Raw genomic sequence first — 23331 nt, forward strand, 5'->3', positions numbered from 1 at the left:
CCGCCTTTGTGCAAGGAGGAACAGGAGGAGCACTGCCAGAGCCCTGCAAAATGACCTCCAGCAGGCCACAAATATGCATGTGTCTACTCAAACAGTCAGAAACAGACTCCATAAGGGCCCAACATCCACAGGTGGGGATTGGCAAATTCGCCACTGGCGCCCTGTGCTCTTAACAGACGAAAGCAGGTTCACACTGAGCACATGTGACAGACGTGCAGAGTCTGGAGATGCCAAGGAGAACGTTCTGCTGCCTGCAACATCCTCCAGCATGACCGGTTTGGCAGTGGGTCAGTAATGGTGTGGGTGGCATTTCTTTGGGGGGCCGCTCAGCCCTCCATGTGCTCGCCAGAGGTAGCCTGACTGCCATTAGGTACCGAGATGAGATCCTCAGACCCCTTGTGAGACCATATGCTGGTGCGGTTGGCCCTGGGTTTCTCCTAATGCAAGACCTCATATGGCTGGAGTGTGTCAGCAGTTCCTGCAAGATGAAGGCATTGATGCTATGGACTGGTCCACGCGTTCCCAGACCTGAATCCAATTGAGCACATCTGGGACATCATATCTCACTCCATTCACCAATGCCACGTTGCAGCACAGACTGTCCAGGAGTTGACAGATGCTTTAGTCCAGGTCTGGGAGGAGATCCCTTAGGAGACCATCCATCACCTCATCAGGAGCATGCCCAGGCATTGTAGGGAGGTCATACAGGCACGTGGAGGCCACACACACTACTGAGCCTCATTTTGACTTGTTTTAAGGACATTACATCAAAGTTGGATCAGCCTTTAGTGTGTTTTTCCACTTTAATTTTGAGTGCGACTACAAATCCAGACCGCCATGGGTTAATATATTTGATTTCCATTGATAATTTGTGTGATTTTGTTTTCAGCACATTCAACTATGCAAAGAACAAAGTTTTTAATAAGAATATTTCATTCATTCAGATCTAGGATGTGTTATGTTAGTGTTCCCTTTATTTTTTTGAGCAGTGTATAATTGATGCTACATTAAAGAGTTAGCAGTAAGTGCTCTTTAAAATCTATTGGTCAAAACCGACAGATAGTAAATATACCCAAAGATGAGCTTTAAATGTAACCGTAAATTCTCCTGCTGCGTTCTAGAACAGTGATGGCTAACCTTGACACTCCAGCTGTTGCTGAACTACACATCTTAGCATGCCCTGCATCAGCTTTAGCAAGGTCAAATAGTAAAACTGTAGCAGAGCATGCTGGGATGTGTAGTTCAACAACAGCTGGAGTGTCAAGGTTGGCCATCACTGTTCTAGAAGATGAGATGCAATGTGAGATGACAATATCATGGATTCTGGGCATCACGCTGCCAGCAGTAGACATATAAAGCAGAGATAACTGCATAAAACACAGCCTTTATATTAGATTATGTAGCTCAGCGATAAACAGCTTCCTATATATACACAGAATGAGGACTATAAAAAGCAGAATGCCCAATCTACATAGTGGGTGGTGGATGGTAACCCATAGGGAGGCAAAAACAAAGACAGCAAATACACTTTTTCCACTTTTATTAGCACAGTAACAAATGTAGACTTCATCAGCCTACAACATATAACCAATCCACGGAGTAAATTCTTATCCACTTTTACAATTAAACAGCTTAAGGTATTTCACTACAGGGTCAGGTAACACCTCTTGTCAATATTCACCGGCATACAAAAAAAAAAAGGAAGAAAAATGATATAAAGTGTAAAATGTTTCCATATTACAGATAACCAATTCCTCAGGTCTCAGGCCCCTCATGGTGGTTATCCTCCTCACGCACACACACCGCAGCTCATACACAACAAAATAGTCATTCAATCCATCAACAAAAAGACATAAACACAGAGGTCTACAGTATAATCAGCATAAATGTACAAAATTAAATTGCTTGAATAGTTTACATTTCGCATCCAGAACAAAAATGGGGTGACAACAACTTTACATTCTTTGTACTCCTCATTAAGATACTTTTTCAGAGGCTTAATGTCTGTTTTGCAATGATGTTATGACTCGTTCTAGTCAGTTGCTGCAGAAAGATACCTTAAGTTACAATAACAAAAATTCTCTGGAAATAAAAGACTGAATAAAATCTGTTATAGAAATAACCTATTCTTTATAGATTCCCACCCTCCATTGCTCAATGAACAAGCGGCTCTTGTCATCACAAGCAAACTGGTGGCATGGGGAAGTGTATCTATGTGGCGTATCTCTTGGTCCACTGTCTGGCCATTCTGTCATGCTCTGCTCGGTTTGTCATGTACTGGGTGGCGATACTTCCGACAAGAGGGTCAGCTGAAAGAGAGAACACAGGGTCATGGCTGCAGATGATGTACCAGAATTACAACAGCAGTGGGGAGTCACACGATTAGAGTAAGGGCATGTTGTGTCTTATTATTCCTATTGTTAGTGGGAACACAAGAGGGCAACATTCTTCATATGAAGAGAAGTACTAGAACATGAAGAAATTGGGAGGTAGGGAGGTTCACGGGACATTTGAGTAAAAGTTCACAAAAAAGGGAAGTGGACAAGTAGAATAGCCTCTGTTCTAGAGGCTATTACAGTAGAGCAATTTAAACATGCTTGGGATAGACATAGGCCCTTATTCTGGTTCCCTCGCAAAGGCAAATTCCTTCTCAAATGGACAAAACCATGTGCACTGCAGGTGGGGCAGATGTAACATGTGCAGAGAGAGTTAGATTTGGGTGGGGTTTTATGTCAAAGTGAGATCTATATTGCAGTCTAAACATAAAGCAGTCTGTATTTTCCCTGCACAGAAACAAAATACCTCGCCCAAATCTAAATCTCTCTGCACATGTTTCTGTGCAGGGAAAATACTGACTGCTTTATATTTAGACTGCAATATAGATCTCACATTGATGTAAAACCCCACCCAAATCTAACTCTCTGCACATGCTACATCTGCCATTTTGTCCATTTGAGAAGGAATTGGCCTTTGCGAGGGATCCAGAATAACCAACATATTGTATGAATATCCTTACAAAGAAGTTCAAAGTATCAAATAGAGTTGCGATTACCTAAAGGTTAAAAAAAGGGGCCGACTAGAAGAAGGGCCAAGTGTTTGTTATCCATCAAATTCTGCTTCTTTGAAAATATATATATATATATATATATATATATATATATATATATATATATATATATATATATATATATATATATATATATATATATATATATATATATATATATATATATATATATATATATATATATATCCAAAGGTGTCCGGCACTCTAAGTGTGGGTTGCGACTGGCTCCGGTGCGCATCCAAAGTAAACAATATGTAAATCCAGTAAACGGATGTCACTCAGAGACTGACAATGGAACAACAATAATGACCCAGAAACAGTTTTCACGGCCAACGTTTCAGGGAGCTACCCCTTTTATCAAGACCTATATATATTAAATTCCATTAAACTTCCAACATTCCAGCTGCTGGGAAATGCTTTGTATAGTACTGATTTCTGATGTACGAAAACACTTACCAGGGTTGCAGTCTGTGAGCAGTGAGCAGATGGAGAGGAGAACTTTAGAAATGGTTAGTGCCGGGCTCCAGTTATCTTTCAGGATATCGAGGCAGATCACTCCTTGGCTGTTAATGTTGCAGTGGTAGATCCTCGTCCGAAAGGTCACCTAAGAAGAGAGGGTTCTCAATTTTACATCTCACATTTATCCAATTTAAAATGTTCCATGTGAAACAGCGATTTGACAAGTGAGCCATAGAAGTATAAAAGATAAAGTCCCAGGTAAGAGCTTAATCCACTGTCATCACTTACTTGCACAAAAATGTTAACTAGCATTTTGTTAAATAATTATATTTAACTTCAAACTTTTCAGCAAAAAAAAAAAGTCTTCGGGAACAGAAGCAACTAAAAATTGTGTTTGTTTCGGTTTAAAAAGAAGACTTGTAAAATTGATCACTACATAGGTTTTATTCTTGTGACCTCTTGTGGTGAATCTTAAGAATTACAGTTTGGATGTACAGGTTCAGTATCCCTTATCCAAAATGCTCGGGATTTTATATCTGAATGAGGTATCTTGCATTTATGTTGTATAAAAAAAAACACACCAAAACGTGAAATACGCACAAAAATACTTTAATTGTGCATGAAACAAGGTTTGTGTACTATCTCAGGTACTGAATTTGAATGCTATAATTTTCTTTCACATATTTAGTGCTGGTTACATATCATGCCCCTAGTAATGCTTTTAGCAAAAAAAAGAAAAAAACTATGGTTTTCTGAATAATTCGGATAATGGATTTCTGGACAAGGAATATCCAACCTGTACACCATTTCTATCTGTGCAGCAAATCTCGAAATGTTTCCCACAAAATTTGAATCACCACCACGGAGAGCCTAGAAGAGGACACTAATTCAACCAATGTGTTATTCTAGTGGGTTAGTTAAGGAGTTTACATTAATTTGATAGATTAAATGAGGGAGGGTTGTTACATTTCACACCTATGGGCCGATTCAATGGCTTTCTCACGCTTGCAGCTCTCCTTTAAAAGTGTCGGGCAATATTAAATTGTTTGCGGGGCTGGGCACCAATTGCTTAATGCACATGCCACAACCACAGAATACCACTGTGGGAATTGCAGTTGCAATAAATCAGTTGCCATTCACCCTGAGAGTTTGAAATGTGTTCTGTGGAGATGGTATAATTTACATCACATCATGAAGGGAGATTACATTTTTATTTCTGCACAGTTTACTGGCTTGTGCAATGCGCGAGCTTATGAATGTATTTATATTGCTTGTAGTACCCTTATTTCCCAAACAAGCTGCTACCGAAATCATTCAGATTGATAGTATATGGAGTTTAGAATTACAGTGTATACACAATGGGATAAATTGTATTGCACACGAAGAGTGCAACGTGCTGCTGCAGTGTTTGAGTGTCGACAGTGGCACCCAAATTCTCTTTCTTTGCATGCTGAAATCGGCCCAACCTTGCACCAAAAAAAAATATTTGCTGCCCTGTGGGGTAGTAAGCACTTTTGTACGAATCTTGGCCGCCGTAAAGTGAGTCCGCTGTCGAGATCGCAGACAATAGGACTAACCCAAGTGTATATATGTGGTGCGGAAGCTGAATTGTACACTCACTTATAGCGGCTACATCCCCCTACTCAGGAATCATACTTTCAGCGGAGAGAATGTACTTACCTTTGGAGGCTTAAAAGGGTATTCAGGTGTGAATGTTATGTCCAGGAAAAACACGCCCCCCTCATAAACAGAGCCTGGAGGACCCAGTATGGTAGATCGCCATTCGTAAATGTTGTCTCCTTTTGGACCAGCACTAGAATTAAAAGTATATTAAAAACATAATTAAGATACGCATAAACACTACTATATATTAAAATATATATACGATAGAGAGATATTGAAATATATTGAAAGGTTCCCACAAAACTCAAATAACTGCAGTGGTTGCCACTATTTATCTGTCTGTTTGCAATACAGGAGTCTGAAAGCACGCCGGTAAATGAGGTATAATTCCAGGGGTGCAGCTATAAATTCGATGAACATTAAAAACAAACAAAAGAAAGACATACCCACCTCAAAACCGTGACATTAAAATTGAATGACATAATAATAATAATAATAATAATAATAATAATAGTGTGTAGCGTATTTTGGAGAACACAATATGCACAGTTCGTGAAACTGAAAAATATGTTTTCTCTAACACGCCTCTCTCTCATCTTTCTTTCTACTTTAAGGCAGGTATTCAATGTGGCCAGCGAGGGGGTTAAACAGAGAGGATTGCAGAAAACCAGCGATCCTCGCTGTTTAACCCCCTGCGCCGGCCGCTCGCTCTATTCAATGTTCTGGGGAAATCCTCGCCATCACAGGACAGCGAGAATTCCCCAAAACAGCGAGACCCGCGGCTAGTTCAGAAAACTCGCTGTATTTAGCCGCGAGTCTCGCTGCTTCTGGAGCCGCATACGCCAATTCCCCCTTGCTCAAAAAATGGAGCGAGGGGGAATTGGCGTATGAGGGGGCTGCATTGAATACTGACATGGTGAGTGGTGACAGCGAGCAGGAAGCTCTGCTCGCTGTCACCGCTCGCCCACAGCATTGAATATCCCCCTAAATGTTGAGGAATCTAAAATACTGGTGAGGCTATGGTCACACATCAGCTGGGGGGGTGGGGTGTAACCAGTGGCGGAACTCCCGGAGGCAATGGAGTCATCTGCCGCCGGGCGATAGCCTTAAAGGGGGCTCTGGCTCGCTCCATTGCCCCTGGTGTTCCGTTCATTTAAGGTGCTGCCTGAAAGTACCATTAATGTATGCAGCGGCGATGCCCCCCCAGTCCTCCCTGAAACTTGGTTGGCTGCCGCTGTACTCACTGAGTGACAGTGGCGTGAGCTCGAGAGCCAGTCAACACAGTGACATGAAGCTGGGAGTCGGGCAGGAGACAGTCAGCAGCCAGTGCGGATGCCACTCAAGGACGGATACAGAGGTAAAGTATAGATCCGTCCCTGAGCACTGCATACAGGCTCTTGGCATCCTGGACCCAGACCAGCCCCGCGCACCGAGTGTCAGCCCAGCCTCCCACCCGGGAAGAAGCATCCCCACTGATCCTTCCCCCGACAGGCATCCAAACTCCGCAAATATCGCTGTCGTCGACCCCCTCCGGTCTCCCCAGCAGCTCATCTGCAACACACCGCAGGAAAGGATCAGGCTGCAGCCGCTGCACAAACCCTGCTGAGGCCTCCCCCCGCTCAGCCGGACCCGCAGGACTGATCGAGTCCGAAGCCACAAACATGAACCACCAGCAGCAGTTCAGCGAGCCCAAAGACATGGGGCTGGAAGGTACATGTCACCCCCTCATGCCTCCCCGTCACTTCACACCCAGATGGACCCTCTTTGTATGTGCGGCCCAAAAGAGGCTCACGCAGCAGCCCACCTCCCACTCTGGCTCTAAATGCCTGCATCCATTCTTTAGCAGCACCAGGCTGGTGGCCACCACTCTCTTTTATCTCTCTCTGCCTGACCCCCCTCTCACCCATCTCTATCTCAATTACCCCCTCTTACCTCATCCCCCTCTCTGCCTGATCCCCCTCTCACCTCATCCCTGTCTCTGCCTGATCCCCTCTCACCTCATCCCTGTCTCTGCCTGATCCCCTCTCACCTCATCCCTGTCTCTGCCTGATCCCCTCTCACCTCATCCCTGTCTCTGCCTGATCCCCCTCTCACCTCATCCCCCTCTCACCTCATCCCTGTCTCTGCCTGATCCCCCTCTCACCTCATCCCTGTCTCTGCCTGATCCCCCTCTCACCTCATCCCTGTCTCTGCCTGATCCCCCTCGCACCTCATCCCTGTCTCTGCCTGATCCCCCTCGCACCTCATCCCTGTCTCTGCCTGATCCCCCTCTCACCTCATCCCTCTCTGACATGCTTGTTTCTCTCTTTCTCTATTGCTCTCTTTCTCCCCCCCCCCCCCCCATCTCTCATTCTCCCTCTCTCTAGCTATCTATCTAGGGGGGGCACCAACTTTTACCTTGCCTCCGGGCGACATGGACGAACTTACGCCACAACTTACGCCACTGGGTGTAACAGCTTTTCTGAAACCCCCCACCTGATCAACAATTTGTAAACAGCATACACTGCACCCATCCGTCACCGCTTTGATATTCAGAGCAACAATGGTAACAACACACATTCCAGCCTAATTGAAACAGACCGGTCTCAACTGGGACTGTCCCTCACAAGGATTCTTTTGCACGGTCTGGTTATGTCTATATTAAAGCAGAACTAGGTTAAGAAAAACAAAAAAAAAAGTTAACTGCGGCAAGATTCTTTTGGTACGTTAAAGGAATGTTGCTCTTGTAAAACAATGTATTATTTATAATTGATATTTGTAATTTCTTTGTGATGCAATTCACAGCAATAAGAATAAATATTCACAGGGTGTATAGAAATACAATTGTAGAGATGTGTTAAGAGCCAAGTGGCTGCATCAGTGGTCCCTTCATGCCTATAGTGGAACTCCACGGTGCTACTGACAGCATGTAGACCATAAACTACAGCAGCGAATGCCATCTTCAGATGAGGTTCGCTGAACGAGCCAAGCTTGGTAAGTCTGACAGCTAGGCTGCCCTCATAGAAACCTGCAGAAATAGGATCACAGTGGGCATGGATGGAGGTATCTGCTGCTGTCCCACCTAATGCTTGGGGATACACTTAATATTTGTAGATAAATATTAAATATTTAATATAATGCTGCAAAATATTGAATGAGAAATAGGCCCCTATATATTTAGTAAAGTTTCTTATGTTATAACATAACGAAAACATTCCATGACAGATAAACGTAACTACTGTAAAATAAAATGATAATAGGTCACACAAGAATACCAGTTAGCACTATGATTTATAGTATCTTTATCTGTCAAGATGTAAATGAAATTTATAGTAGTTTATTATTACACACAAGCACCAACTGCTCACCAATACTGAAGGTCGCAGAAATAAACAAATGCGTTTCCTAGCAAAATGGTACATAATGTGATATGAAAATCTTACTTCGGTAATGTAGGAATTCATTCATCTGTGTGCCAGGTAGCGCCAGTCATCGCAGAAAAGAATTGCAGACAGTGGGGTTAATTCTATTCAAAACGTCTAATCAGCACGCTACTAAGATAGAGACTGCCGCTACTCGCGGGTGTTTAGTTGTGAGTACCAGCATTTTCTGCCTTAAGTGGCCACGGCAATGCTGTTTGCACCAAGCTAGGGCAAAAAACAGCATTGCCACCCTAGTTTGGTCCAATTTCTGCTCGCACCCCAGGATGGATGCGAACAGAAATCAGACGGGAGGAAGGTGGACTTGGTGGCTGTAGCCTTACAATTAAGTGGTCTAATTCACTCCCAAACAATCTGTCCTCTGGAAAGGGAAGATTCTCCACACTGCGCTTGGAGTCCGCATCAGCGACCCACTGCCATAACCATAAGGCCCTATGGGCCGATACAACCATGGCCGAGTTACGCGCATTAATGGCGCCTAATTCTTTATGTGCCTCATAAGATGGATGTGGATGTGACGCAGCTTCTCAGCTACTGTGGCCACATCCATGTCACCCAACAAAGCTTCTTGTATTTGGTTGGCCCATTTAAATAGAGCCTTAGCCATCCAGCAACTAGTGAGCACTGGGTTCTGAGATGCGCCACTGGCCGTGTAAATAGCCTTAGCTGTGCCGTCTTGCTTCTTTTAAGGTCGAGGTTCCCAGAACCGGGAGCACTACCTTCTAGGATAGGCGTTACACCGAAGCGTCCACTACTGGAGGCTCCTCCCACGCCTTTCTACCCGCAGGGTCAAAAGGGAAGGTAGACTTAAAACGCTTAGACAATTGGAAGCATTTTTCCAGGCTGCTTTGAATACATCCTCCAAATCAGCCTGTTCTGGAAACACTATGTGCTGCCTCCTATGAGAGACAAAGAAGGGATCCCCCTCTGCAGGAGTGGCCAGAGGTAAATTTAACACCTCTCTAATGGCTAGGATTAGGTTCTCTGTGACCTGAATGGGAGGCTGTGACCCCTGAGAGTCCTCTTCAATCTCCTCCTCCTCACCTTCCTCTATCTCAGAGTCAGGGGAAATAGCAGCAAGTGCCCATTTACGGGACACCCCTGGCATAGGTGTGACAATATCCACCCTAGCAGTAAGCGCAGATAAATCCTGCTGCACCTGCAATGTATTTGCTGCAAGCTGTGATGAGACAGTCTCCAGCATAGCTTTCATGCTGCTGGCCCAGGAGGGTTCCTGGGTCTCACCCTGTGAAAGACCACAAAGCTGTGGAGAAGCACTGCTGAGCTGTGGTGACATACATTGCTCACAAGCGACTTGTGATGTAGAATTTGGAGCAAACTTGTTGCTGCAAACCATACAAGTTATTTTTCCCACCATTTTAGAGAAAAACAAAAACACCCCCTTGACACACTTCAAACACACTAAGTACACAACCAAGATAATGTTCAGATAGATAGTAGCTATGCGTTTGCTTTATCACATATATCTAAATAGACATATGGGGCCAAATGTAATAGGGTGAGAGTTTCAGAAAGTGAGAGATTTTGGGAGAGTTCCCCCCCCCCCCCCCCTTTTTTTTAAAGCAGCAATCAATTACACTGCAAAACCAGGTTGATTTTGCCATGTAATTGATTGCTGCTTTAAAAAAAAAAAAAAAAGGGGGGGGGGGGGGAAACTCTCCTAAAATCTCTCAATTTCTGAAACGCTCACCCTATTATATTTGGCCCATAGTGTGCACAATGCTTAATTAGCAGTGGGGGGAACTCAGAGGTATATGGGGACACCAGCACCCTGCAACCTAGTCCCCTATATAGAAGGACTGGCAACAATATGCATGTGCATAAATGATATAGAGATATATATATATATGCACCAAAGTGGCTGTTAGGCACACTGAAGCACTATACTTGCTGTCTCTGCTGTCAGAATCTCTTTCTCCCAAAGGCTGCACCGCTGATTAGGGATTTCTGCTGCTGTAATGGCATCCACAGCATGAGGAAGAAGCAGTGTACAAAAGCGCTCAGGTCCCGCCCCTCTCATGGCACCCGGGCTATACTAATATTTATACTGGCGCCTTTGTTAAAATCAAGAGATTATAGATATAGATAAATTATATTATATAGCGGAACTGGTGGTCCAGTGGCAGCGGGGCTGTCAGCGGTCCCTGTGCAGGGACACCGCCACCTTGCCGCACATGAACTGGGGTACCCCACTGTGGGGACACTCGACGGCTGCAGGCTGAGCCAGGAGTGTGCGGCATGCTGGGAGTGTGCGCGCTGCAACGCAAAGCCCACGGTAACAAGCACCCTCTCAGGGCTGTTGACCTGCAGCAGGGATCAGTTCGGTACCTAAAGAGGCCAGCAACTGTCCCTTCCCCCGGCTTTCCTCGAAGCAGGGAAGCTGTATAGCCCAAACAGCAACCACAAAATAATAAATAAAAGTAAATTGAAGAAAAACTCTGTGGAGCTCCAGGAGTGTGCATCCTCTCCTGAGGGGCACATTTTCTAAAACTGGCTAGTAAGGGGAAGTAGAGGGGAGGAGCCAGCACACTCTGGTTGAAGAAATTTATGTCCCGGTCTCCTGTCGGATGACCTCTATTCCCCAATGTATTGAGAGCTTATTATCCCATATGAATGATTGATATTTTTCACTAAGTATTTATCACATTAAAAAAAACTTTATATATCCCTTTCTGTACCCCAAAGCACTGTCAAGTGAGTTTTGTAGTTTGTAAAAAGTTAGAAAAAAACTTTTTCTTTTTAGCTTCTAGATTAAGGGTGGTACATGTGATCAATGACAGTAGGTCCTTGCTTTACCTGAGGCTATACAATTAGCCCCGATAATCTGGTTTATCTGGGATTTTGTTACACCTGCTTCATGCAGTCGAAACCAAGTCCTGAGAGGCAGTCAGCGAATACACACAGGTTTCACTGAACCTATGCGTTTTTGAAATTTGAATATTGGAGAATCATTGGGAAAAACCACGATAAATGTCAGTTTTTCGCTCCAATGTCAGTACAACAGCTCCACATACTGTCCTACATCACTAGCGAGCTTTTTCGAGAAAACCAACTGAAATGGTAATGTCTTTATTGGACAAATATTGCTATGTAAACATTCCAAGTGCATGACTGTTTATTAGCGGCCTAATTCAGGTTTCTATACCATTGCAATTTTATAAACCACAGAGTTGCTAATTTTAGCAAGAGAAACTGCCTCCCAGGAATGAAGAGAGACTTCCACTTCAGCTATTGCGACTGCGTACATGTTAGTACGCTACATGCAATTATGAATATAATCAAACTAAAGGTTGGTCTATGGCTACGCAGAATGGCTTCAGCAGTAGCGACTTAGCTGCCATATAGTTGCAGGCACAATGAAGCAGCCATCCATAGAGACACGTCCCAAAAATAGCCGTAACACACCTGCATTTTCCCAACCACTTCCCCTAAACTCCCCATTACCACCTGCAAATGGCCATTTCCTGTCAATCACTCTTTATCAAAGATCTCTAAGCGAGGGGATCTGCAATGGCACAGTTTGCTGATAAACAGCTCTGTTGTGTGAATATCTGCCAATGAGCACAAACATGAATTACTACATGTCTCAATGGGCCTGATTCAGACCGGTTAGCAAGGCTGCAATTTTTGCATATGGACAAAACCATGGTGCACTGCAGGTAACATGTGACAGTTAGATTTGGGTGATTATTGTGTTTAAATGCAGGGTAAATACTAGTTTCTTTATTCTTACACTGGAATTTAGATTTAAGTTTGAACACACCCCACCCAAATCTAACGCTATGCGCATGTTACATCTGCCCCACCTGCAGTAGTTTTGTCTTATCTGCAACAATTGCCGCCTTGCTAACAGGTCTGAATTAGGCCACATGTTTGTACTTTGAAATATCATTTTTAGCCTTCATTTTCACAAGCAAAATCCCCCAAAATTTCCACAGAAAATACAGAGTTCACAAATGTAATGCCCGTGGCAATTGGCTGTGTGAGCCTGCCAAAAGAATAGCTTAGGGCAGCGGTTCCCTACCTTTTGTTTCTCCCGTAACGCTTGATTTGGATTTTCATTTAGGAGTACCCTCTCCTCTCAATTTGAAAATATCCATGGTATTTCCGAGTAGAGTGGAAGTGAGCAGTAGGTGTGTCGTTATATTAAGGAGTAGCGGAGGAGTTGTGTACAGTCAGGAATCTGGGCCCTCTGTTTATGGCCACTGGCTGTGTACTATCTCTGGGGTTCCCGCTAATGTAGGCTTAATGTTGCTGCTTCCTCCACCCGTGTCAGCGTGGGGCAGATAATCGCTGATATCTGAGGACATAGTAAGTAGCTCCCAGTGGATTGCTTGTCGGGCAAAAGCACGAGGAGATGCTGCAGATGGAAGAAGAAGTGACGTAACATCGTTGGACTCCATGGCAATGGGAGACTCCTTTTGCCATACCATTTTCAAGTACCCCCAACTGGTCTGCAGAGTAGCTCCAGGTGTACTAGTATCCCAGGTTGGCTGGATGGCTTAGAGGGAACAAACTCCCTACCAAATAGGATTGACCCTTTGCACTCCCCTTGGAACGGCCTTCAGAAGGGATGCAACATTTGGATTGATTTTGCTGCCTTGTGGTAGCAGGTAAATACTGCTTGTTGGATGTGTTAATGGGAGAATACCATGGTGCCAAAGTAAATAAGACAATCATCAGCACACTCCTGATCTGGGTTACACCCCAATAGCTGACTAGTGATACAAAAGAGGACAGTGGTAAGGGCCCTCACTTAGGGTTGTGGCCAGCCAACACAGACTTCGGGTACTCATTAGTCTGGTCCCTTTATAAATATATTTAAAGAGTAAATACTGCTACTGCATGTACAATATAATTGCAGGACTGTTGTGTATTTTCTGTACTGTATTGCAAAGTACAATGCAACCTATGTATAAATCAAGTGCACAGTCTGGATCCTGATCATAGAGAAAGTGGGCCTTCAGGCAGCAGGGTCTACCGGCGGTTCCCTGAAGATAGGCAAGTACTCTACACAGAATATAATAGCTCAATTCTCGCTCTGCTTTTGACTCCATATGCCGTGAATCAATATTTTATACACACTGTATGTTGAGATCATCAGAGACTGATTGAATCTTCTGAAGAACGTATTGTTTCACTGTGGTATTATATTTCTATGTAGAGCATTAGCACACTTCTCTATCTGTTCCTACTATGTAACTACTGCTTATTAACCACTGCACGCTTCACCCATAAATTGTATACTAGTGTACATGTGCAATGGGCAGCAATAGTTTGTGCATACAAAAAGGAGCTCTGCTACACTCAGTTTTGCCACTGTTCGATGGATGTCATTAAACAGTGAAAGGCATGGACTAAGCAACGATATCCATGCTCAGGGAAGTGGCCACAATAAACTGGTGTGTGTTGGGTGCTTCGAAAGCACTTGCCTGTCCCTAGCACCCCTCACCAATGCTATGCACATATGCTGCTCTTGACAACAAAAAAAGTTCTGATTTGTGGAACAATCAGGACAGGTGTAATGCACTTTTAATTAATTATTAGTGAAAATAATAAATGTGCAGTCTATTTTGCAGCGTTGGCACATTAAAAAAAATAAAAAAAAAATCCACCATCCTTACGGCACAAAGTGATTTACTGTAAAACTGCCTGTTCTAAAAAGCCAGCTAGATTAACTAGTTACTATGTTTCAAAGACCATTTTGTGAAGTTTATTGAACTAAAGCGAAGACCTTATGTAGTGAGAAAAATAACGAAATGGCAATACACCAGAGACATCTTTCTTCCATACTAAAAATAAACCCATGTCTCCGATATTTCCCTTTTTTCTATAGGGAAAGTGTTGGGAGAGAGTGAAAACAACCAGCAAGATCTCTCTATGGGGCAATTGTATTAAAGCCTGTTGAAGAGATCAAGTGGAGATAAACAGGAAGGAGCTAATGCACCAGCCAATCAACTCCCAGCTGTCATTTTCAAACAGTTCATTGGCTGGTGGATCAAAATCCCCAAAAGCAGCCCTGTTTTCAGCTAAAGCGGCGAAAAACACACACGTTCACTGAACCTATGTGTTTTTTGGGAGTCTTTTATCTGGTGATCTATTGGATAGCCAGAAAAAAAAACCCCACTGGGATAAATAGTGAAAGATTTAGGTTTTCCGTTTCCAATATTTGATCTTGGGTAATTGGATACCCCTATGTATATAATGCTGCTGCAAGCTGTCGGTACTAGGCAGATACTGTCAGTAAGGCTTGGCAGCTCTGCATAACCTTTAGTAGAGAAGACGTATGCACACATACATTAGTTTTCTGCACTGTGTCTGGCTTGCTTTAAAAACAAATGGATTCAATTGGCGCATTGGTGGATTCAATTGTGGGTGCCCAATGTTGGAAAATATTGGCTGGGCAAGGAGGGATGAAAGGGGAGGTAAGGGCTAGTTATTTAACACCATAACTACACATAGTTTACACTTCATTCTGTAGCCATTTTAATATTGCATTGGACATCACTGATGAAGTTTAAAATGGGTTCCCATTCCTTAGTCTACCAATGAAGTTTGAATATATTTTCGTGGCCTCCCCTTTGTAGCTTTTTGGAATAGATGCTTCCGTTATTTATTTATTTTTTTAAATACCACAACCATAGTTTACCTACATGCCTCTAAGTTACATTGACGCAATTTATAAAACTGTACAGTATTCACCATCTTGTGTTTTGCCAGGGGACTATTTCCATATTTTCTGTGCATATAAAACGGTTCACACACAAATTAATAAGATAGCTTTAAGACCGTTTACAATATTATTTTTTTGCACATAATAGGAATACAAAATAATAATAATAATAATAATAATAATAATAATAATAATAATAATGATGGAGGCGATGGGAATTTGATTGAATGTGTTTTTATTTAGCTCTGGGTAGGAGTGTTTGATGCTATTCAAATTTCCACAAAGCGTGCAGTCTACCATAACTAATGCCCTCCTAGGCATGTCACAATATCTCTTCCAAGCTTGGATAAATCTTCAGCTGAAGTCTAAAAATGCAGTTTATTAAGTATCAGCTCCAAACTGTCATTTTTCAAACAGACTATAACCTGACAGCTACAGTAGGAGACCATTGGTTGGTACTTTATTCCTCTTCGGACTTTAATAAATCTGCCCTAAGTGCCAGGTACAATACTGTTACCACATGCGGTTACACCACAACTATTCAAAGGCACTGGTGAAGTCAGATTTCTGCTCCCACTTCAGAAGGGTGCAAGGAGAAATCCATTAGTTGCAAGTTTACAGAGCAATCACGTGAATACCTCCGGGCACTTGTCCCCAGAGCTCCACAACTAGCATTCAGCGGAATTATCCCCTCATATGGACAGTAACAGAAGATATTGAGCATTCTCAACTTAATGGGGCAATTCAATTAAGCTGACTATTAACAAGTGCTGGAAATGGAGTACCTAGAGCTAGTCAATTAGCTGCATATTTCTGCTCACAACCTTCTGAGGTGCAAGCAGAAATGTGACAAATTCTGTGCTTCACATACTAACAACAACCGGCACTTAAGTCAGAGAATGATGTCGGCCATGACCAATTGGCATTCTTTTGGTGTGGTGACCTGCATCTCCCAACTTATGGGGCCTTCACATGTAGCGATGTGTGGAGATGAGCGCACTGAGCGATGCTAGATCGCTCAGCACACATCACTGCATAGTGATATGCCGCTGAGCGATCGGTCACGGGCCAGTGTTCTCTCTGAGAACACTGGCCCTGACGAAGAACTAGATTTATCCTGCATGCTGGAGATTAATCGCCGAGAGACAGTGATGCGCAGGGCCGCACATCTGTATGGCCCCTACACCCCCAGTGATGTAGGGCCATTTTCTGAGCTATGAAGTTAAATTAAGTAAAATTGCTCAGAAAATGGCCTGCAATCGCTGTGTGTGTAGGTCCCATTATAGTATGTGCTGTGCACGACAGCCAATTAATAGTTGCAGAGCACTCATTCTGTTGCTATTCAATAGTGCATTGCATCAAATGTCTATCAAGGACACGAATTAAAAAAGTTGAATAAGTGTATATTCTCCATTATATTATTTGTACATAATGTAATTATAGTTTATACTAACAACAAAAAGTATAACCAACTAAAAAAGTAGGAGCTTTCACTTAAGAAAAAAAAATAACAATAATAAATATAAACTAACTTTTCTCTTTCTCCATTGCCACTTAAAACAGATTACATTGAAAAGCTGACTCAAGTATGTTTAAAATCAAGAGTTGTTAAATAAAATGGCTGTAAAAATATACAAACTGGCCACTGAAGGTAAAATCATTCAAACCCTTAATATCGGAACTGTTACAAGAGGTTTCCATAACATTTTAATTCTTTTATGAAGCATTCCCCCCTCATCCCCCCCCCAAACAAAAAAAACCAACAATGGATTTCCACAATCACCAGACCAGAGCGAAAGTTATCAAAGCTTGGAGAGTGAGAAGGACAACTGGGAGCGGATTGATAAAACGGAAAGAGATAAAACCTCGCCCCCCACCCACTGTGTTTCCAGGGGCTGGCCAGCGCTGCGCACTAGATCAGCCGCTGTCCATCCCTGCCCTCGGATACCCGGCTGTGTACGGCATGACGTTATCAATGTCACGCTGCACACAGCCAGGGGGTGGAGGCAGAGAAGACGCAGGGCTGGGCAGCGGATGAAGCTGAGAAGTGATCTCAGCGGCGCTGCCTGGCAAGAGGGAGTGCAGGCAGTGGCACTCCCGAGGATTTCCTGGGTTTGCCAGACTGGGTACTGGCGCATAACCCAGAAAATTCTCGGGAGTGCCTGTGAAGGTGTTAAATACCCCTTCAGTGTATAAGGTTTATATGAAACAAAGCTTTCTGTGTTTTAGACTTGGATCCCAACCACAAGCTCTTTCACTATGTATTCCAAAATACAGAAATGCTAAATACTTTTGGTCCCAAGCTATGTGTAACAGAATAATTGGACATAGATGCCAATGGAACAGTGCACCTCTTGGCCAAATTATGATTTAAAAGAAAAAATAACCCTTAATATAAATTACAGAAACTATACTAGATTACGGTTTATTGGGTACCTAGTAGTTGGTACAGAGGACAGGAAAATGTTGTGTACAGTGTTGATGCATGGCTTTTGCTTAAAACAACAACAACAACAACAACAACAACAACAAAAAAAGTCAAATATGGCTGCATTCAGACTTAGGTACTACTCAGGGCTAGCCCCATGTCATCTGTGCAGGTTTTAAGAAATCTTAACAAAAGGAACTGGTGGTGATGCAGGAGTACAGACCTTAAGGTCCGACCCTCTTGAAACGCCTGGCAACTTTAGGATCACGAATAGAAGGGGGTTTGTTTGCAAGAGGCAAACGAAAAGATAAATGTGCCTTTTTGGGCGCACTCTTTAGCTATATGCTTTGATTATTTATTTAAAACATAACTTTTAATGGACTTCTTAATGTAAAATATGCGGAGCATTCATGGATTATTGATCAGTCATTTAACACATTATAATTAGACTGTCAATCAAACAACACAAAAACAAACATACATACATAGATACAAATGATTTCTTATTAGTCTTTTTGTGTGATAACCTTATTTGTGACCTGATATATCGTATACGTCCTTTTGCATTCGATTCCATCCAAAGTTCCAGATCCGATAGATCCTTAGTACATCCTTAGTAAAGCACTAGTGATCTATGCGCATAGGAATATGCATCCATAGGTGCCGATTTAGGATTTTGCTGGTGGGTGCTCAAGCCAAAAATATAGAGGAGTGGCTTCATGGGGAAGGGGTGTGGCCACAAAATAATACCAATTTAAATTATGGAGCACAGTTGTCTCCAATATTCAAATTACAGCAACAGAGTTCCACATACATAAATGCCCCCACAGTGCAGGTACTCCGCGGACAGAATACACTCTTCCCAGCATACTGTTTCCGAGGTGGTGGGCCCGGCAATGTGGGTGCTGCAGCCGCAAATTAGCAAGTTAATATGGAGGCCCAGCAGCGGGACTCAGGCCCGTGGGTACTCATCAATTTCCGTGGATGCTCGGGCCCTTGAGCACCCACAGAATCGGCACCTATGCATGCATCGGATTGGAACGGAGCTTAAATACATCAAATTTGCCAGTTTTCACCCATGTTTTCCCCAATGCATCAAAATCTGAAAGTCATTTTACGCAACGAGCACGCCAACTTATTTCTTCACAACGGATGACTGAAGAATAAAATAACAACCTAAAAGTTGAGAGGTTTTGTTGACAATTGGCAAACTGTTCAGCATGTAGGCCAAAAAATACTATAATCACATTTAAATGTGATAGCATTAAGCATGCATATTTGATTAAGAGTTGTTAAATGACCTCCTTTCTAAACAAAAGACATGGTGTTGCAGTTATTTTGATATCAGCCATGCAGCAAGAACACACGGGACTGCTCTTTCTAGTGGCCTTTTAGGTTTCATTAGAAATAACAGTTTCAGGGAAATACATGGCTGTTAATTTGCTGTTGATCTTCACACAATTGCCTTTTGTGCCTTCAGCCTGGCACTCAATGAGGCAATAACAATGATAGCAAATCCTGTAATGACACTACAGCAGGAGTCCCTGGAGCAAAGGTCACTAACACAAGGCATTAAAACGCTGCTTGTGGATGCATTCAAATTCCACAGGAATTCAACACCGAATATAAAAGGGTGCAAGCAAAGCCGTACATGAATACAACAATCAGCAGGGAAAAGTATACATACATTCTACTAATTAGCATGTTGGCTTTCTGGTGCCTCATACTGGCCAAGCTTGCAGCAGGCACACAAGGGGGTAGGTTACGCATTGCACCTCTAACAGGGTACTGGGAAATACAACCCAACCTTGCTCATCTGATACTGCCATAAAGTACTGAAGCAGAAATAAAGGAATAGAGGAGAATGCAATATTAATATTATGCTACATATAGGCAAAAACGTGCGTTTCTGCAGGTCGTTAACGATGCCCTCTGTAGTCCTGCATGTACAGATGGGGCACATAGTTAGCAAGTGTGTATGCACTTGACAGAAAACCCTGCAGCCGCCATTATTGCTTGATGCACACACATGCACAGTGCGAGAAGCCCCCACTGTAGAATCCTTTAAAAATAGAGTGAAGACGTACTTATTTACTCAAGCATTTCACTGACATCCACTGTTAAGCTTGTTTTGTATTTCGAGCTGTAAAGACAACGGTACAGCACTTTGAGTCACTATATAAATATCATTATTACATCGCATAGTACTGTGTGTCCAGCTTTCATATTGTTTGGAATTTCTCATGAAGAACTTTGAATTTGTCCCGAATGGTTTTATTTTATTATTGCTTGTGTTGACCTTTCGATCATATCGACCTACTGCCTGTTGACCAATAGTGGTCGACCGAACGACTGTAGATTTAACAACCACATACCGATCACGGAACTCACACTGTAGTATATAACCTCAAAGCCGGATATGGTTTTTCTTAGGAAATTCGGCATCAGTTTGATGATATTTTCCAATTCAACAATTAAGAGTTGTATCCAAGATGGCCACCATACCCTAAAACATTTCCCCCCACTCCCATATCACGTGTGTCACTGTATTAATATTTACGTACTCCGTTCCTTTTTTTATGAAGGTGTTTCTACACTTACGGACCACACTTTTGGATTAATGCAAATCACGATTCCAGCAGTTGGCTAACCAAAGAAATCCCTTGCCAACACCACAACTGAAATGAATACAGAGTGACCCCCTGGAAGGAAAGCTGGGTTCCCAAACAGCAGGGTATAGGAGTACAGTGCACTCTAAAGAAGCAAGTGGAGTACACAGACTATGCAAAAAAGAAAGGGTGGGCCCAGCAGTGGATGATGTGGTGCATATAGAACAGGGAGCCAAGGCATACCAGGAGCAGGGGCAGATCTAGACTTCTCTTCTAGGAGGGGGGGGGGGGGGGGAGGGTTGTTAATGTTTAAACTTGACCCTCCCCTTCCCTGACTCCTCCCATCGTAAGACTGCAAATACACCCCCCCCCCAAATAATAATAATAATAAAAAAAACAATAATAAATGTTAAAGAAAAATCCCTGCATGGGGGGTCTGCATTGCACACATATAGATAAGCACACCACAAACACACATGTACATTTCACATCACACACAGCTCACCCAAAATACATACATAGTATATCACACATACAAACACACTGTATGTGCAGCCGGACACACCAGCAGCCGGACAGTGCACACACAAGGGAGCTCCAGGCTGTGGCTGCTCCCGCTCATCAGGTGACTTCATCCTGAAACCGGGCACACACCCACTGTGCTGCAGACACAGCCCACCCCACACTGTCTGTGAGCAATCACGGTGGCAAACCACCTAATTTACAGCCCACCAGCCAATAGTACAGCAGGATGGGGAGAGAAAGCCCTGCTATATCAGCTAGTGGGTGAGAGGCGGTGTCATCACCTTCCCCATAATACACTACAATCATTACTTAGTAGGTGCGGGTGCAGATGCAGCCGGCGGCAGTGAGGAGTATACCCCTCGCCCAGGGCCGTCTTAACAGCAGTGTGGGCCCCTGGGTAAAGCAATGCACTGGGGTCCTTACCCATTCTACCCTCCTAGGGGTGTGGGGAGCCATCAGCAGAAGCTATGATGTCACATGGGTGGCAGGGGGTGCTCTATCTTCCATTTAACATGTAGGGTCTGGAGCAGTAACTTCTGCTAATTACTCCTTTACTGCACAGGTGGTGGGAGGGAGAACACTAACGCGTGGAAGGGGGCACTGAGCTGAATTAAGGGTCTCATTGAAAATGACTTCCAGGGAGGTAGGGGGTGTTTTATATGCAGGGGAGGGTTGGATAATGGAGCGGGCTTAATATTCGTCATTTTCCGGTGGAAGAGCAGCTTGTTTGACTGCAGATATCGCCATTATCTGGAAATAGATTTCTTAGCCTTCAATAGTATAAAAACATAGTCCCAACTTTCAGGAGGTGCTGGGAACTTGGAGATCAGGAGCCAGAGCAATCCATTGACAAAAATATAAAACTGTACACCAGACGTTTGGAGCTGGAGCAGGGACCGGCTGCTGGAAGGCTGATAACTCTGGTTCTGGGGATGATAGAGACAAGCCGATAGTAGAAAGGGGAGAGTCCCAGCTTTTGACATATACTCTCAGAAAAACTCTAAGTCAGAATGAACCTGAGAAAAATGACAATTAACAGGTCGGATGTGGACTGCTGCTTTGAAGTTGGATATCTCCAGTTCCCCAGGGCCGATTTTCAAAATTCTGGTATCCCGGAAAAAGAGGATCCTCAGCTATCAACATAGTGATTCCACTGGCCTAGGGGGGGTGACCGCCCCCCCTTAAATCCACCACTGACCAGGAGCCACATCTGGAAGAGAGGCTGCTTCTATAGCCACCCAATGCTTACGGTTCCCTGTTCTAGACTGCTCAAGGACCCTTGTATGTATTAAAGCATTGTAGGAAGTAAGAAAGTGGGGCAACTGTAAGGCCCCTATGTGTTTTGACTATAAAGAACCTCAGGCTTAAACCAAGACCTTTGACCCGCCCACATATTCCCTACTACAATGGTGCTCACTTGTGAACCAGCAATCCTCCCTGTCCACGAATAGGGTCTTGTGCACCAAATTTGAAAGTTTGCAATAAACTTGTGAAGTAGTGTGTGTGGGGGGGGGGGGAATTGGAGGAAAACATGCGAGAGGGATGCTTCTGAAAAAGATATTTAATCTGCGTAGGATGCCCTGCTAAAATATGGTATGATGCCCTGTGATGCCATGATAAGTTCAATGTGTATACACAATCCAGGCTGACCGCAGCACTATTCAAAACCATCCACAAAGCGGATCATCTGCTGGTAATACCAGCAGATGAGCGGCATTCCCAGCGATGATGCGGGAGCGCGCATTACCACTCATCGCCGGGCCGTACACGCTGAGCGGCTTTCGGCTGAAAGCCGCTCAAAACACCAAGTTAGAGCATCTTTCAGCTCAAAATCGCTCAGTGTGTATGGGCCTTAAGATTGAGGATTATAGTATGATGTTGGTTATGTGCCTAGTGACTGTAAATTAATGAGAGCCTGATAAAAGACAGGGAAAACTGTTTGGAATGACAGGGAGATGTACATATTTTCATTCTCATAATTCAAATACTGTGCAGGAGGGGAGTAGAAAGTAGACAACTTTATTTATCATTTTGCATTATTTTTAAGGCTGTCGCTTGGAGAGGACATTATCTCCACGCACAGGGAAATACACCAGATGGGACCCCAGGAGCGCCTATGTCACACCGGGGGTGAGCCCAGCATTCTGGCAGCTAATGGGCTGCCACTGCCTCCATGCATTGAAAAAATTAATTGAGGCCCAACCCAGGTCAACCCAGCAATAACCTGGGATTTGAAGCCCATGTAAAATGGGTATAAATGAACGTGAATGTAGTTATGATGGACAACCAGTTCCAGTCAGTTAGCAGTAAAAGCTGTAAAGTTCTGACCACATTTTCTTCTTGTAAGTATCTAATCAATAATTAGCAGCCAGTGCAATTCTTAGGGGCCTCACAATGCAGTATTAGGTGAAACAATAAAAAAACAGACAGAATAACCTTTTTAAAAGATAAAATCACAACTATTAAAATATACTATATCAAACCACACCACTCACATATTGTGGTTA

The 23331-nt window shown here is 43.4% G+C and overlaps 1 protein-coding gene across 2 annotated transcripts in view; it reads right to left on the reverse strand.

Annotated features, from left to right (window-relative positions):
• Positions 1-1523: 1523 nt before the first annotated feature.
• LOC146080963 (ubiquitin-conjugating enzyme E2 E1) overlaps positions 1524-23331 on the reverse strand; it is a 33949-nt gene continuing 12141 nt past the window's right edge. For both annotated transcript variants that reach the window (XM_083188741.1, XM_083188740.1), the window contains 3 exons: positions 5207-5339; positions 3524-3671; positions 1524-2309 (listed from right to left, as the gene is read on the reverse strand). In XM_083188741.1, coding sequence (XP_083044867.1) covers positions 2212-2309; positions 3524-3671; positions 5207-5339 — 379 coding nt within the window. In that variant the 3' untranslated portion in view covers positions 1524-2211. The remainder of the gene's footprint in view (positions 2310-3523; positions 3672-5206; positions 5340-23331) is intronic.

Source organism: Crinia signifera, chromosome 5, assembly GCF_055691185.1.
Source record: "Crinia signifera chromosome 5, ASM5569118v1, whole genome shotgun sequence".
Taxonomy (NCBI): domain Eukaryota; kingdom Metazoa; phylum Chordata; class Amphibia; order Anura; family Myobatrachidae; genus Crinia; species Crinia signifera.